Here is a 13,923-nt window from a genome sequence, read left to right as displayed (position 1 = left end):
CCTGAATAGTGGGACTATTTCATGAATGTCTTTCAGTTTCTTAACTTCCTCATCTCTAGCTGGAGCACAAAGAGTCCCCATAATTACAATGATGAATTCTGCCAGCTTAGAAATGTCCAGTGCTCCATTCACTGCCTCCTGCTTTATCAGATCCAGATCTAGAACATCTGTAATCTGGTTTCTTAATCTAGTATGACCAGGTAACAAGAAGGATAGAAGAGCCTGAAAAATATAATTTTCATTGTATTAGTTTTTCACATTAAACATTACGTCACTGCCTTACAAAGGAACTGAATTAACAACCACCTTCAAAATGGATTTCTATGGCTCATTAGAGTTTACAAAATGTAGGGGCCACAAAAAATACACAACATCTTTTTAAAAACACAGTGTGCCTACATTCTATATAGTATTGGTGTTTAGGGATGGCAATGTATAGACAACTATATGATTAACCAATAAGCATGGGCTTATGGATTAATCTTATCGACCACCCACACATTCCCCGCCTCCTTGCTGCCTCTGTATCAGAGGCAGCAGTTGTGGGTGGGAAGAGCAGGAGCTGGTGCCCATGAGGAGCTGGCTTAAAAGCTTGCTCTCTACAAGCACTGGATCTACCTCTCCCTTTCCCCCCGTGCTGCTGCCTCTGCTAGAAAGGCAGCAGTGCAGAGGGTAAGGGGGGCAGGGCGGAGCCAATATACACAGGCTCCCCATGAGTATCAGCTCCCGTGGACCTCTCTGCCCCATCCTTACAGCCGGGGACTAACCAACAAGATTTCATGCTGCTACATGACTATTCAATTACATGATATCTGACACCCATAGCGGTACTACTTAGATCGTATGCTCTTTGGGCCAGAAACTTTTCTTCACACTGGTGGGAAGAAGGCCAAATGGCTATGCAATATATGACATGTTCGAATTCTTTTTTGGCCTTCTGAATTACATTTGAAGAACAGCGAGCCAAAGACTCAAAGCAACAGTGAATAAAAACTTGTACATCAGTAGCAGGAAACCTGCTAAAAAAATGGTGATACCAGTGGACAAGGAGGATTCACTGGATGCAGTGTACTTAGATTTCCAGAAAGCCTTTGACAAGGAGCCTCACCAAGCTGTCATGGGATAAGAAGTGAGCTCCTCTCATGGTTAATAATAAATGATCAGTTCTCACACTAGAAAGAGGTAAATAGTGTTTTCCCCAGGGGTCTATACTGGGACCAATCCTATTCAATAAAGAATGTGTTATTTACTCAGTCTCGTAACACAAGAACAAGAGGTCATCAAATAAAATTAACAGGGATCAGGTTTAAATACAAAGCAAAAGGAAGTATTTTTCACACAACAATCAACCTGTGGAACTCCTTGTCAGAGGATACTGAAGGCCAACATCATAACAGGGTTAAAAACAAACAAAAAACCACTAGATAAGTTCATGGAGGCTAGATCCATTAATGGTTATTAGCCAAGATGGCCAGTAATGGTGTCCCTAGCCTCTGTTTGTCAAAGTTGGGATTGGGCAATAGCAAATAGAACCTGTTCTGTTCATTCCCTCCGGGGCACCTGGCTTTGGCCACCATCAGAAGACAGAATACTGAGCTAGATGGACCATTGGTTTGACTCTGTATGGTCGTTCTTATGCATTGCCAAACCTAGACCGCGGCCTCAAGGTGATATAATAATACACATAATTAAGGTCACATTTGCTTCTGCAACCTCAGAATTAAATTATCATCAGCTTAAACCTTCCCTTCATTTAACACAACTTGTCATTTCTTGCTTTCTTATGATTAATCCCCTTCCCATCCCCCAAGGTATGTATGCAGGCTATAGGCAAGGTTATCATTAGAGCCCTGCTCACATACAAAATTGGTTTCCGCATATGCAAAAATGATCCGTGGACACAAATACCCACGGATATAGAAGCAGATATCTGCAAATTTACAGGGCTCTAGCTATAGTCTAGACTTTTACAAAGTATTCCGCCATCTCTGTACAACAACTGTGTGTATATATTTTGCTTATTTGCCATGTAATTTCTGTAAATTACTTCTGATGTTAAATATTATTACCTCTTTAATCTCCCCCAGAAGTTTAATTGAATGATCATATGTTGGTGGATCTTCGCTTAACTGGGCTTCCAGACAATCCCAAAAAGCTTTATGTACAATCTCTTTTACAGTTTTCTCCAGGCTGTTGGTAAGCACAACAATATCAAAGGATGATAGTTAGTATATTACCTGTAATGAATTAGCAAGGTTTAGAGGAGAAGCAAACTGTCATTTTAATCAAGCACAGAAGCATATAAATTGGAATGATTTGGAATGGCTGGCATCACAGCAGAAAAGATACACGTATTCAAAGCAGATGAAAACAAAACAAGAGACCCTTAAAAACATCTAGGAAATGCTATTTCTAAATGTAATCTATAAAGAAAGGAAAATCATAATGTATTGCATGTTCACATGAACACCATCAGTGTTTCTTAGCGATACGTAAACCATTAGCTTTCTAAAAGTGGTGCAAATTTTTAGGGTAAAATGTAAAAAGTAAAACCAGAACATAATAGCACTGAGGTAACAATTTGCTCCAAGAGCAGTCTAAGGGCATGTCTACACTTCAGATGCAGGAAGTGGTTCTTCCACTGGCAATCCTCCTCCCCAAGAATCAGTACCTAGGTTGACAAACCTTCTTCCAGCAACCTAGCACAATCTACGCAGGGACTCACGCTGGCTATGGGGTAAGGATTTGTCACACACCCAACCAATATAGTTAATCCAACAACATTTTCCAGCGTAGAACAAGCCTAAGAATACAGAAAAATAAAATAGTGGTGCTAGAATGAAGCAGCGAAAAGCTAAGAAACTCATCAGGATTCTTTTCAAACAATTATTCCCCCAAAGGATCTGCATATTCCACTCTTACATGCAAAGGATTGATATAAATGACTATTTTTATTGCTACCAGTAACCGTCTTACCTGCCTTCTGGAAATTCAGCAGGCGTAATCTTGAAATCTCTATTGACTACAATTTCATGTGCTAATGCCATATTGGAAACTCCTTTCGCCGTTTCCATCAGCTCTTCCATCGACACATGCCAAGGGAGACTAGCTGTAATATTAACAAATATCTGACATTTCATTATTCCTTCAGAAGCTGGAGGCAAGATCCTTCTCCACCCTTCTGGACCCCTTTCCATTTTAATTATACTCTTTACAGGGCATGGAGGGATCTTGTCTTCCAAAATATCTGTAAAGCCCTTATAATGTCACCATCAGCACTATGCAAGAGAACAGTTCCCTTCTCCACAACCTCCTTGCCCCCCTTTCCTGAAACCAGCATCTTGCTAATGATCCCAAAGTGTACCCTGTGTGCCAGTGCCACAGGTCTTCTCTTGTCACTCACCCCATATATTCAAAGGGAATCAGAGTTGCTCCAGCTCTCAGAGCATGGCAAGACGCGGGTTTGGAATGGCATGAGCACCCCTTTTCCTTAGAAAGTGTACACGTGAACGAGAGGGGAGCAGAGCAGCAGGACATCACACAAGGAGTAGGCCCAGCTTCTATTAGCTAGTAAAGGAAGGAGGACACTAGGTCCAGAATAGCGATCTTAAATATCGGTTAATGGAATAGTCAATTAACCTCACCAATTCTGATCTGTTACTTGACTATTCTGTAGCCCCTGGGGGTGGAGCCAGCTGCCAATGCACTCCGGCCCCACTCCCCAGGAGTCCCCTGCCACTCTGTGTTGCTGCATCTGATAGAGAAGCAGAAGCTCGGGTTTCCAGGTGGGAGCTGGTCTGCGAGGGGAGCCAGTTTAAAAACCAGTTCCCCTCGAGGACCTGCTCTCTGTCACTCCTCACTGCTGCCTCTGAGGGTAGCGGGAGGTTGAGCTCCCGAACTCGGCATGAGCCAGAACTGAGCCGGCTGCCTGCCCACCTGGCTCCTAATACACTTTAAATGCAGAACCACAGTGGGGTAGGTCCCAGACCTGGCACAAGCAGGACTGAGCCAGGCTGCTGGTCAGCCTGCTAAAAAATTCACTGGTGGCAGCAGGGGGAAAATGCATGTAGTCTATAGCATTAACCTATAAGCTTTTGCTTATCAGTTAATTGCTTAATCGACTATACTCTAACATCCCTAGTTCCAAAGGCCAGTCCACGGATTGGCTCCGGGCCACAGCAGCTCTGGGGGCCAGAGGGGGGATACACCATCCAGCGCCTCCCCTCCTGCTGAGACTGTTGGAAGAAGCATGTTCTGCCCCACCTCTCAGCCAACCAGTGTTGGGAAAGGGCAGGGACTCCTCCCAGCCGTGGAAGAGCACAGGGAAGAAGCTTAGGGCTAGGAGATGGGGGGGGGGGGAGAACGGGGCAAGCACTGGGGGGTTCTGGGGGTGAAGCTAATACTGGGGGGACTCTGGGGCTAGGGCTAGTAGCGGAGAGCTCTAAAGGGCGAGGGAGCTGATACCGGGGGGCACTAGGGCATCCTGAGTGTGGAGCTGGCACTGGGGGGCTCTGAGGGCAGGGCTAGTAGTGAGGGGGCTATGGGAGCAGGGCTGGATCTGGCAACTAAGCTAATATTGGGGACTGGGGCTGGCACTGGGGGAGTTGGGTGCAGTGGGGCTCTGGAAACAGGTGGCTGGCAAGGGGGGAGGTCTGGTGGTGGAGGGCTGTCACTGAGGCATTTGGGATGGGGGACTGTCATTGAGGGGCTCTGAGGGCAGGAGGCCAACAATGGGGGGGTTGGGTGCAGGGGACTTTGGGGTCAGTGGCTAGCACTCAGGGGTAATGAGGGGGTGGGGGTCTCTAAGGGTTAGGGCTGGCACTGGGGAGCCGAGGCTTTTTATACTGCAGGCTGGCAAACCCAGTCACAAACTTTTGACGGACCGGTAACACTTTATTTGCATTTTCATTCTTTATGCAAATAATGAATATGAAAATAAATGTTACAGGGCCACCAAAAGTTTGTGACTGGGTTTGCCAGGCCGTGGATAAAAAAGGTTGGGAACCACTGCCCTAGAAATCTGAGAGGTGGAAGGTCAATGGGAGGCAAAGCCAAGTCTTGAAAATATCATCAGCTGCCTGAACATATGGGGAAGTAGCACTCTAATTTGTCCCGAGATAGGTTACATATCACCCAGTGATATTGATATTGCTGTGACACGCGAAGTACCACTACGTTAGCAGCACACAGCAGAAAGGGTGGAGATGCTGCTGCTACAATGGGCATTTACGAAGGGAGTAACAATGCACTAGTTTTCCCTGTAAGAGGAGTGCTTCGGAGGTCACCCAGAAGAGATCCAAATATTGGCCAGCTGATTAGCAGAGCATCTACAGCCCATAGAATGTGTTTCTACTGGTGGTGCACATACTTTAGTGCACATAAAATTTATTCTGCACATGGATTAAATAGTTTAGAGGGAACATTACACTGCATTCACTGAAGTCAACTGCAGTTTTGCTGTTGACCTTCTAAGAAGCAGGAGCACCTCAAGTTGTGCTTGTAGCAGGACTGAGGTCAATGCTAGTAGCAGAGACACAGAGAAGGCCTGAAGCTGCAATTCCAGTCTTGGCAAACACATTACACACACAGCACCCCATACTGAAATAAAACCCCTTTATCCATATTAATCATACACTGAATTAATTTGGAATAGATTTTTTTTTAGACAGACTAACAGGTTTATGCTGGTAGCAACCGTCTACATGGAACAGGCCTTTCATTAAGAAGCCTTTCCCCAATTATCACCTATACAGAAATATCATTTAAGAAAGAATTACCTGTACCACTTTGTCATAAGCACCTCTTCAGATCACCCAGTACTCTAAACACTTCCCTATTACTGCCTAGGGTTTGATCCTGTCCATTGCCTGTGGGGACTACTGAAAGGTCTTAAGTGATGAACACATAGGCAGTGCACTGAACCTGTATTTAAATCAAAGGGCTTTTTCCTGATGTGCTGTTTGACAAAGTAATGACCAAGAAGGAAGTCCATAGCTAAGCATCTCATCTGTATGCTGAAGAATGCACTTGAGCATTCTTAACACACACACACACACACACACACACACACACACACACACACACACACACTCTTGACCTTACCCCCTTCTCTACCCAGCTCTCATGACTTGCTACCTCTCAGTACAGAGGTCTGTGTTTAACACTTGACTTCTACCTTTACTCTCTCACACTGTGATGAATGGGATGGTACTACCCTTTCCTGGGCAACCCGTCCATTCAGTTAATTCAATTGCCTGTAAGTGTTTAGCCCAGACACAGTGGGTCTCCAGGAAGTTTTAGCAGGGAGCCAAGAAAGCCAATGAAGAGTCTTTTATGCGAGTGCAGAGCCAGAGCTAGGAGAGATGAGTTGAGACAAGAGCAAGGCCTGGGATTGCCAGCAATGCCCATGATTATGAAGGACTAATCCTTGGAACAGCGGATACATAATTGCATAGGGAATATTTAGACAGACACAACCAGGGTATTTTCTCAATTGCTTGGCTTGTGAACTCCTCCGTGCTGAGTCGCCATGACCCCACACAATGACTTTTTAACTGAACCCTGCGGAAGCAAGTCTCTGTATTTTTAATCTGCTTTTTTCAGTTGCTCTGTCACACCCAGCAACCAAGTGTGCTTTACCAATTATGCCTTCTGTGTTAATAAAATCAGCGTTTTAAGTCTATGGGTGCGTCTAGACTACATGCCTCTGGCGACAGAGGCATGTAGATTAGGGTACCGGACATAGTAAAATGAAGCGGCGATTTAAATAATCGCCGCTTCATTTAAATTTACATGGCTGCCGCGCTGAGCCAACAAACAGCTGATCAGCTGTTTGTCGGCTCAGCGCGATAGTTTGGACCTCCCCTGCCGACATCAAAGGTATTTGTCGACCACCCTGGTATGCCTCATCCCAGGAGGCATACCAGGGTGGTCGACAAATACCTTTGATGTCGGCAGGGGAGCGTCCAGACTATCGCGCTGAGCCGACAAACAGCTGATCAGCTGTTTGTTGGCTCAGCGCGGCAGCCATGTAAATTTAAATGAAGCGGCGATTATTTAAATCGCCGCTTCATTTTACTATGTCCGGTACCCTAATCTACATGCCTCTGTCGCCAGAGGCATGTAGTCTAGACGTACCCTATGATCCGATTCCTGTGTCCTAGAAGGCAGGGGGTTCTGTGTGCACATGCCTGAGACCGAAAGGTCTGCAATTAAAAAATTACAGTTTTGTTTTCAAGATCTCTCCTGGGGGAGAGCTAAAGGGCTTGGGGGCACCCCACAAGAAGAAATTCCCAAGTGCGTCCTCCTAGATTCTCAAAGGGGCTTTCTTCACTTGGACGGTGGCAGCGTACTGCCTAATATCAGGGAATCTGTGCCCTTTGCAGTTTGGGTTTTTGAACCAGACCTACGCAGCACCCAGCTCTACTCCACCACCACCTCCCAGGCCAGCCCAGCTGCTCTGCTTCACTGTGGCAGCAGAAAGCAGAGTGTCCCAGCTACAGCGTGGGCTGGTTTGGCAGAGGGCTGCAGAGCTGAGCATGGTTCCCGTCGCTGTGGTGAGCGCAAGGGGGCCTGACTGCTGCTGCCAACTCCAGCCTGCCCAGGGTCCTGCAGGCTAACCTGATTTGGGGGGGGGGGAGGGTCCTGTCCATAGGATGGTTGGGGCAGTTGCCACAGGGCCAACTGTCTTATGGATGGGACGGTCCTACACACACTTCCCCAGGCTGCAGGGAAGTGATGGCAGTGGACACAGAGCTAGCAACCAGAAGCCATTTTAGCCCCATTGCACTACCAGTGGTGCCACTGGGGGGAGAGGTTAAATCACCTGGTGGGGGCAGCAGGCAGTGAATTATGTTTGTTTGGTTTTATTCTGGTACTGCGGTCGGATCAGGGGTGCTTGAGGGGTGCATTCATTTATTGCAGCCTTTCCCAGCCTGCTTATGGGCTGCCTCACAGGACAGAAAAGCCAATGACATTTTTTTCTTTAATGTTTGCTTCTCATTTAATTGTTAATGATCAATACAGAATTTAATTATACAACAGTCAATTGCACAGCACCTAGTTGAACTTGTAAACAAGTCTAAACATTGATTTTCACAATAAGGAAAACGTTTCTGTATTTTAAACGGATTTGCTTACATTGACCGATGTTGCATCTGTGTGGATTTGAGGTACTCGGCGGTATCCTTTTTCTCATAGACTGATCTGGGTCATTCAAGCGGTCCTCTTGGATATCCTCTGAATCATTTGATTTTTCTCCACTTGTATGTGGAATATTAGGATTCTGAGACATTTTAATGTTTTTTTTCCCTTTCTAAAAAAAAGCCACACAGAATGGAATAGATACATATTTTTCCTGTGCTTGCAAAACATAAGCAAACAAACCAGCAAAATCCCCCATGTATAGTTATAAATAAATCATAACTCATAACATCCTAGTCTCTCCCCCAATGAACTAAAACATCCTTCTCATGCTACAGGCTGCACTCTAATTGGTCAGTTTCCACAAAATGAAAGACCAATAGCTCTGCTCTCCAGAACACACAGTTTCACATCTCTCTGTTTAAAAAAAAAAAAAAAAAAAAAGGTTTTCCTGCATGATGACAGAGCGACATCATCACATCACTCTGCCTCCTCCGTCTCTCCCAGCTCGAGCCCAACCTCGCAGCTCTCCTTTGCCACTTGGAATTGCTATTTCAAACCAAGCCCTGACTCCCCTTTTGTCCGTAAGGTAAAAAACAGGTTTCAAGCGCCACAAGATCTAGAAGAAGAAACTCATAGCATAGAAGAAATTAATAAGAAATGGGAACAAATTACAACAATATATTTAAAGAGCAGTGAGGACTGTCTAGGTTTCAAACAGAAACAGAAGAAAAAAGTGTGGATCTTGCCAGGCACATGGAAGGCAAATGGTAATAAATGTACCTTAAAGAAGAAACTCACAGATGCTAAATCAGGAAGATTGAAAGAAAGATAGCAACAGCAATACAAAGAGGCAGATCGGCAAGTCAAGAAACTGGTGAGAGCTGATAAGAGAGCTCATATACAGGAACTAGCAGCACAAGCTGAAGAAGCAGCTACTCGAAAAGAACAAGGAAAAGTTTAAAAAGAAAATCACCACGCTTGTTGTTTGCGGCTGGCTTTCGTAAAGGAAGGAGGTGTGTAGATCAAATTTTTGTACTGAGTAACATCGAGCAATGCATTGAATGGCAGAGGCAGCTGTTCATCAACTTCATTGATTTCGAAAAAGCCTCTGACAGCATTCATAGGGATAATCTTTGGCATATTCTGAGAGCATATGGAATACCACCACAAGTAGGACAGCTCATTAAGAGCTTTTATAACAATTTCACGTGCAGCGTGAGGACCAATGATCTACGCTTTGAAGTTAAGACTGGAGTACGGCAGAGATGCGTCATGTCTCCGACGCTCTTTAACTTAGTCATAGACCAGGTTATGTGGCGTACAACAGAAGACGAGCCAAGAGGCATCAGATAGACTGTCTTCTCCATATTAGAGGACCTTGATTTTGCTGATGACCTCGTGCTGCTCTCCCATACGCATTATTATATGCAAGAGAAGACAAATCGACTCTGCATCTTCGGAAAACAGGTTGGACTAAGAGTTAGCCAAAAGATGACAGAAGTCATGACCCTAAATATTGAGACACCAGCATCAGTTAAGATCTATTGCCATGACCTACCTATCACAGAGAGCTTTACATACTTGGGTAGTATTATCAGGCAAGATGGAGGCATCAGAAGTGACATCCAGAGCAGACCAGTAAAGCCAGAAATGTCTTCATGAGTCTGAATGCTGTATGGAAGTCATCACAGTACAGCATCCATACCAAACTGAAGTTTTATCAGAGCTGTGTTTTATCAACACTATTATATGGATCAGAATGCTGGCAGATGACAGAGTATGACCTTGATAAATTGTCAACTTTTCATACCAGAAGTCTTCAGAGGATCCTCTGTATTTTTTGGCCAAAAATAATTCGGGACCTGCTTGCACAGTGCAAACAAGATGACATGGCAACCACTGTTATGAAAAGACACTAGAGGTGGATTGGGCATGTGCTCAGAAAAGATGGAAGCTCCATCACAAAGACTGCTGTGCACTGGACCCCTGAAGGGAAGCGGAAACGAGGATGACCCAAGACAACATGGTGCCAGACTGCTGAAGTAGAAATGAAGAGCATGAATCCACACTAGGGGCACTATTGAGAGGCAGACAGAAGTGGAGGAACTTTGCTGCTGCCCTATACACCAGTGGGCATGAAGGGCGATGATGATGATAACCCCCCTTCCATCACCTCCACCCCACAGGGCTTTCAATGCCAAGAATCATAGCACAGTAGCCAGCAGACCCCACATCGCAGCTGTGACAGCCTAGGGACAGGTAGGGGGGTACAGCAGCCCAGGGTCAGGCACTAGGAACAGGGCTTATGTGCCAGCAGCAGGCTTTTAGGGGCTCCCCCGCCACCAGGCTCTTGGGGAGCCAGAGCGCGGTGCCTGACTGCCCAGAGTCAGGCTGCTCCCTCGGAGACTCACCTCCTCCCCAGCGGCTGCACTTACCGCAGTTGCCAGAGCACCCCCGAACTGCACGGGGGCGCTGACGCACTGACCTGTCTGCTCCTTCCCTTCCACCCCTCCCATGGGCGAATGAGTTCTGCGGGCAGGGCTGGGGCGGTGAGCAGCGCAGGTGGGACTGCACGGGGGAGAGTCGGGACAGCGCCCGCCACGCTGCTGCTTTCCCCATCTCAACAGGCTGCAGCGCCCCAGAGCGCCACGTGCACACGGCACTACCTGTGCCGCACTGCCCCCCATGTGGGGTGGGTAGGCAGCCCTGCACCTCCCTGGCTGCCAGGGTTAGAGCCGGGCCTGGCGCGCGCCATTGCTGGGAGAGGGGAGGGAAGGAAAAGGGGCCCAGGCTGGCGGGGGAGGGAGAAGGGATCTCGGCTGGCATGGCAGGAGAAGAAGGAGGGCCTGGGTTGGTGAGATGGGAGAGGTAGAAGAAGCCCGGGCTGGAGTGGGGGAGGGAGAAGGGGCCCCGGCTGGCATGGCTGAAGCCCAGCCCAGCCCTCCCTGGTGGCCGGGGGCGGGAGGGGGAAGAGACAGGGTTGCCTACTCCCTGCAAGACGGGGGTTGGCAAGCACAGTGAGCTGGGGACACAGGCCCCTAGTATTAAATCAAAATTATTCTCCACAATTTATCTGTGCAGTGACGCTTTGAAGAACTTGTATGGTACCTGAGCAAAGACCTTTTATGCATTCCAGACAGTACTTGTTAGGCTAGAATCTAACTGATTGTTAGTACTGTCCATTAGAATCCATCTAGAACAATTTCCATTTGCATTGGTTAAATAAGCTTAACAATGCCTCTTCTGAATCAGCTAGCTGCATCTTTTGTAAAGAGTCTGGTCAATTAAATCAGGCCTGGGCAAAATACAGCCCATGGGCTGGATCCAGCACACTAAGCCACTATATCCACCCCATGGACGCTGCAGGGAGGCCCAGGAAGGCTCCCCGCTTGCCTCGCCCCACCCGCACGCCGCTCAGGAACACGGCTGCAGGGTGGTTTCACTTTAAAAACTGAGCCCAGAGGGGAAGCTTTAGGAGCTGCATCTATCCCCAGCACAATCCCAATGGCCGGCTTCTGGCCAGAAACTGGCCAATTGGAGCTGCCTATTGCCACAAAGCGCTCATAGTTATTCACAGAGCATATAGCTGCAGTGGGGAGGGGGCACAGGGAGGCCGATTCAGGAATGGCTGCTGGCTGGTAAGTCTCCTGGCCAGACCCTGCTTCTGGCACCCTAGCCCCTCCCTTCCCCAACCCTCTGCCCACCTACTCCACATACCCAACTCCTCTGTACCACCCATACCTCCTCCCAGATCAGTCCCCTCCTGCCCTAGCTCACAACCCAAACCCCTGCACCCCCTTTTGTACCCCAATTACCTGCCCCAGGGTCACAATCCAGCCCCCTAGTTCAGCCCAGTGCCCCAGGTCACAACTGCCTCCTTCACCCAAATTGCCTCTCTTACCCCAAGCTCCCTGCACCCAACCTCCATCCCAGACCCCACATGCCCTCAGGCTCATTGGTTAATCCTTTAAATGCAGACACTATCCCAGCCCTACCCCCAACATTAAACAAACATTGCCAAGCTCCCGTGAGAGGCTATTTACCGTTTTACAGAGGGGGATACTACAACCACAGGGCTGCGTCTAGACTGGCAAGTTTAACTTGCCAGCTGTCTACACTGGCCACTTGATTTTGCGCAAAAGCACTGACATTCTACTTTCCGAAATCAGTGCTTCTTGCGCAAATGCTTTGACGTTCCCGTTCGGGCAAAAGCCCTTTTCCGGAAATGTTTTTGCGCAAGAGGACCAGTGTAGACAGCTAAAAACTGTTTTGCGCAAAAAAAGCCCCGATGGCAAAAATGGCGATCGGGGCTGTCTTGCGCAAAACCGTGTCTAGATTGGTACGGACGCTTTTACGCAAAAAGTGCTTTTGTGGAAAAGCGTCCATGCCAATCTAGATGTTCTTTTCTGCAAATGCTTTTAACATAAAAACTTTTCCGTTAAAAGCATTTGCGGAAAATCATGCCAGTCTAGAGGTAGCCCAGATGTTTAGGTCCCAATGCTGCAACAAGCTCCTCCCTAGAAGCGCTGAGAGTTGTCCATGTGCAGCTCATTGGGACATTGGTAGCAAAATCATGAATCAAGACACCATCCAGGCTGAGCACCTTAATCCCCCAAATAGACCGAATCCTCCCACGTCGGCGGCTCCTCCCCAGCCCACTGATTTCATTCCACGGGCCTTTACACCCCCCGCTATCCACCTAGGGCCAGCCCCACTTACCGTTTCATCAAGCATGGGTAGGAGCGAAGGGAATCGCCTCCTCCCAAGCCAAGCAGCCACGGGTTCGGGACTGCCACGGCGAAACAGGGAGCCGACATTTGCCTTGTTGTATTACCCCGCCCCCCATATTAGGGTGCCCTGCAACTGCGGCCGGGTTACCCGCGGGGCTGGAGTTACTTGCCTACAGGGCCACACGGCTCCGGGCGGAGGCTCCGTCCCCCCGCTGGCGGTGCGGGTCGCAGGGATGAGGGAGTCAGGCCGCAGAGGCGCAGCGGGATGGCGAGAGCCACGGTCTGTACCCACAGCCTCGCTGCTCACCCCGGGGGTCAGCCGGGCCAGAGCCCCCAGCCCGGGACGCCAGGCCCGCTCTGACTCAGCACCGCCGCTCTGCCAAGCGCCACACGGGCCTGGCTGCCGGCCGGCAACCGAGCCACAGACCGACAGCAGGGGGCGGGGCGGGCTCCTGGGCAGGGGTCTCCCTCCGGGCCCGCGGGGGGGGGGGCTCCGCTTACCTGGGGGCGGCCCCTGCGCGCCAGCCGCCACAAGGAGTCCGGCAGCAGCGGAGCGCGCCCAGGCCGCAGCTCTGCCCGCGGGCTGCTCTGCGCGCGAGGGCGGCGCCTCAGAGCAGAGACACGGCAGCGGCGCGGCGCTCCCACCGGGCGCCAAGACCCGGGGCGGCGCTGGGCAATAGCGGGCCGGGGCGCGCCCAGCCCGGCTCGGCTCTCCCACCTGCTGGCGTGTAGGGGCGGCCCCGCCCCATCCGCATCCCGGCGTCCGAGCGAGCCCCCGCCCCCCCGCGGACCCGCCCCAGCCGGGTGTTCTGCCCCGCGCCTTCATTCGCGCCAGGCTCACTTGGGGTCCGGAGTGCGGGAACCTTCCACACGCGTCCCCTCCAACGTGCCCGCCCGGCGCTGGGACACAGCCCGCCCCTGCCTCTGCCCTCCTCCTGCAGCACTTGTAAGCCTGAAACAAAATCTCCCTCCACGCATTAGCTGAGCACGCTCCCTTTCCAAGGCACCTGTTCCTCCCCCCCGCCGCTAGAGAAACGAAAGGGCAGGG

The 13,923-nt window shown here is 49.3% G+C and overlaps 1 protein-coding gene across 2 annotated transcripts in view; it reads right to left on the bottom strand.

Moving 5' to 3' along the window:
- TCP11L1 (t-complex 11 like 1) overlaps nucleotides 1–13,630 on the bottom strand; it is a 34,374-nt gene extending 20,744 nt beyond the window's left edge. The window contains exons 1-5 of one of the 2 annotated variants that reach the window (XM_089778611.1): nucleotides 13,377–13,630; nucleotides 8,140–8,314; nucleotides 2,977–3,109; nucleotides 2,070–2,190; nucleotides 2–222 (exon numbers count right to left, since the gene is read on the bottom strand). In XM_089778611.1, coding sequence (XP_089634737.1) covers nucleotides 2–222; nucleotides 2,070–2,190; nucleotides 2,977–3,109; nucleotides 8,140–8,293 — 629 coding nt within the window. In that variant the 5' untranslated portion in view covers nucleotides 8,294–8,314; nucleotides 13,377–13,630. The remainder of the gene's footprint in view (nucleotide 1; nucleotides 223–2,069; nucleotides 2,191–2,976; nucleotides 3,110–8,139; nucleotides 8,315–13,376) is intronic. The other variant, XM_075927812.2, reaches the window with a different exon arrangement.
- Nucleotides 13,631–13,923: the final 293 nt, after the last annotated feature.

This window comes from Pelodiscus sinensis, chromosome 5 (assembly GCF_052426305.1).
Source record: "Pelodiscus sinensis isolate ZL-2025 chromosome 5, ASM5242630v1, whole genome shotgun sequence".
NCBI classification, from domain to species: domain Eukaryota; kingdom Metazoa; phylum Chordata; order Testudines; family Trionychidae; genus Pelodiscus; species Pelodiscus sinensis.
This window is presented reverse-complemented; position numbering and strand designations above follow the sequence as displayed.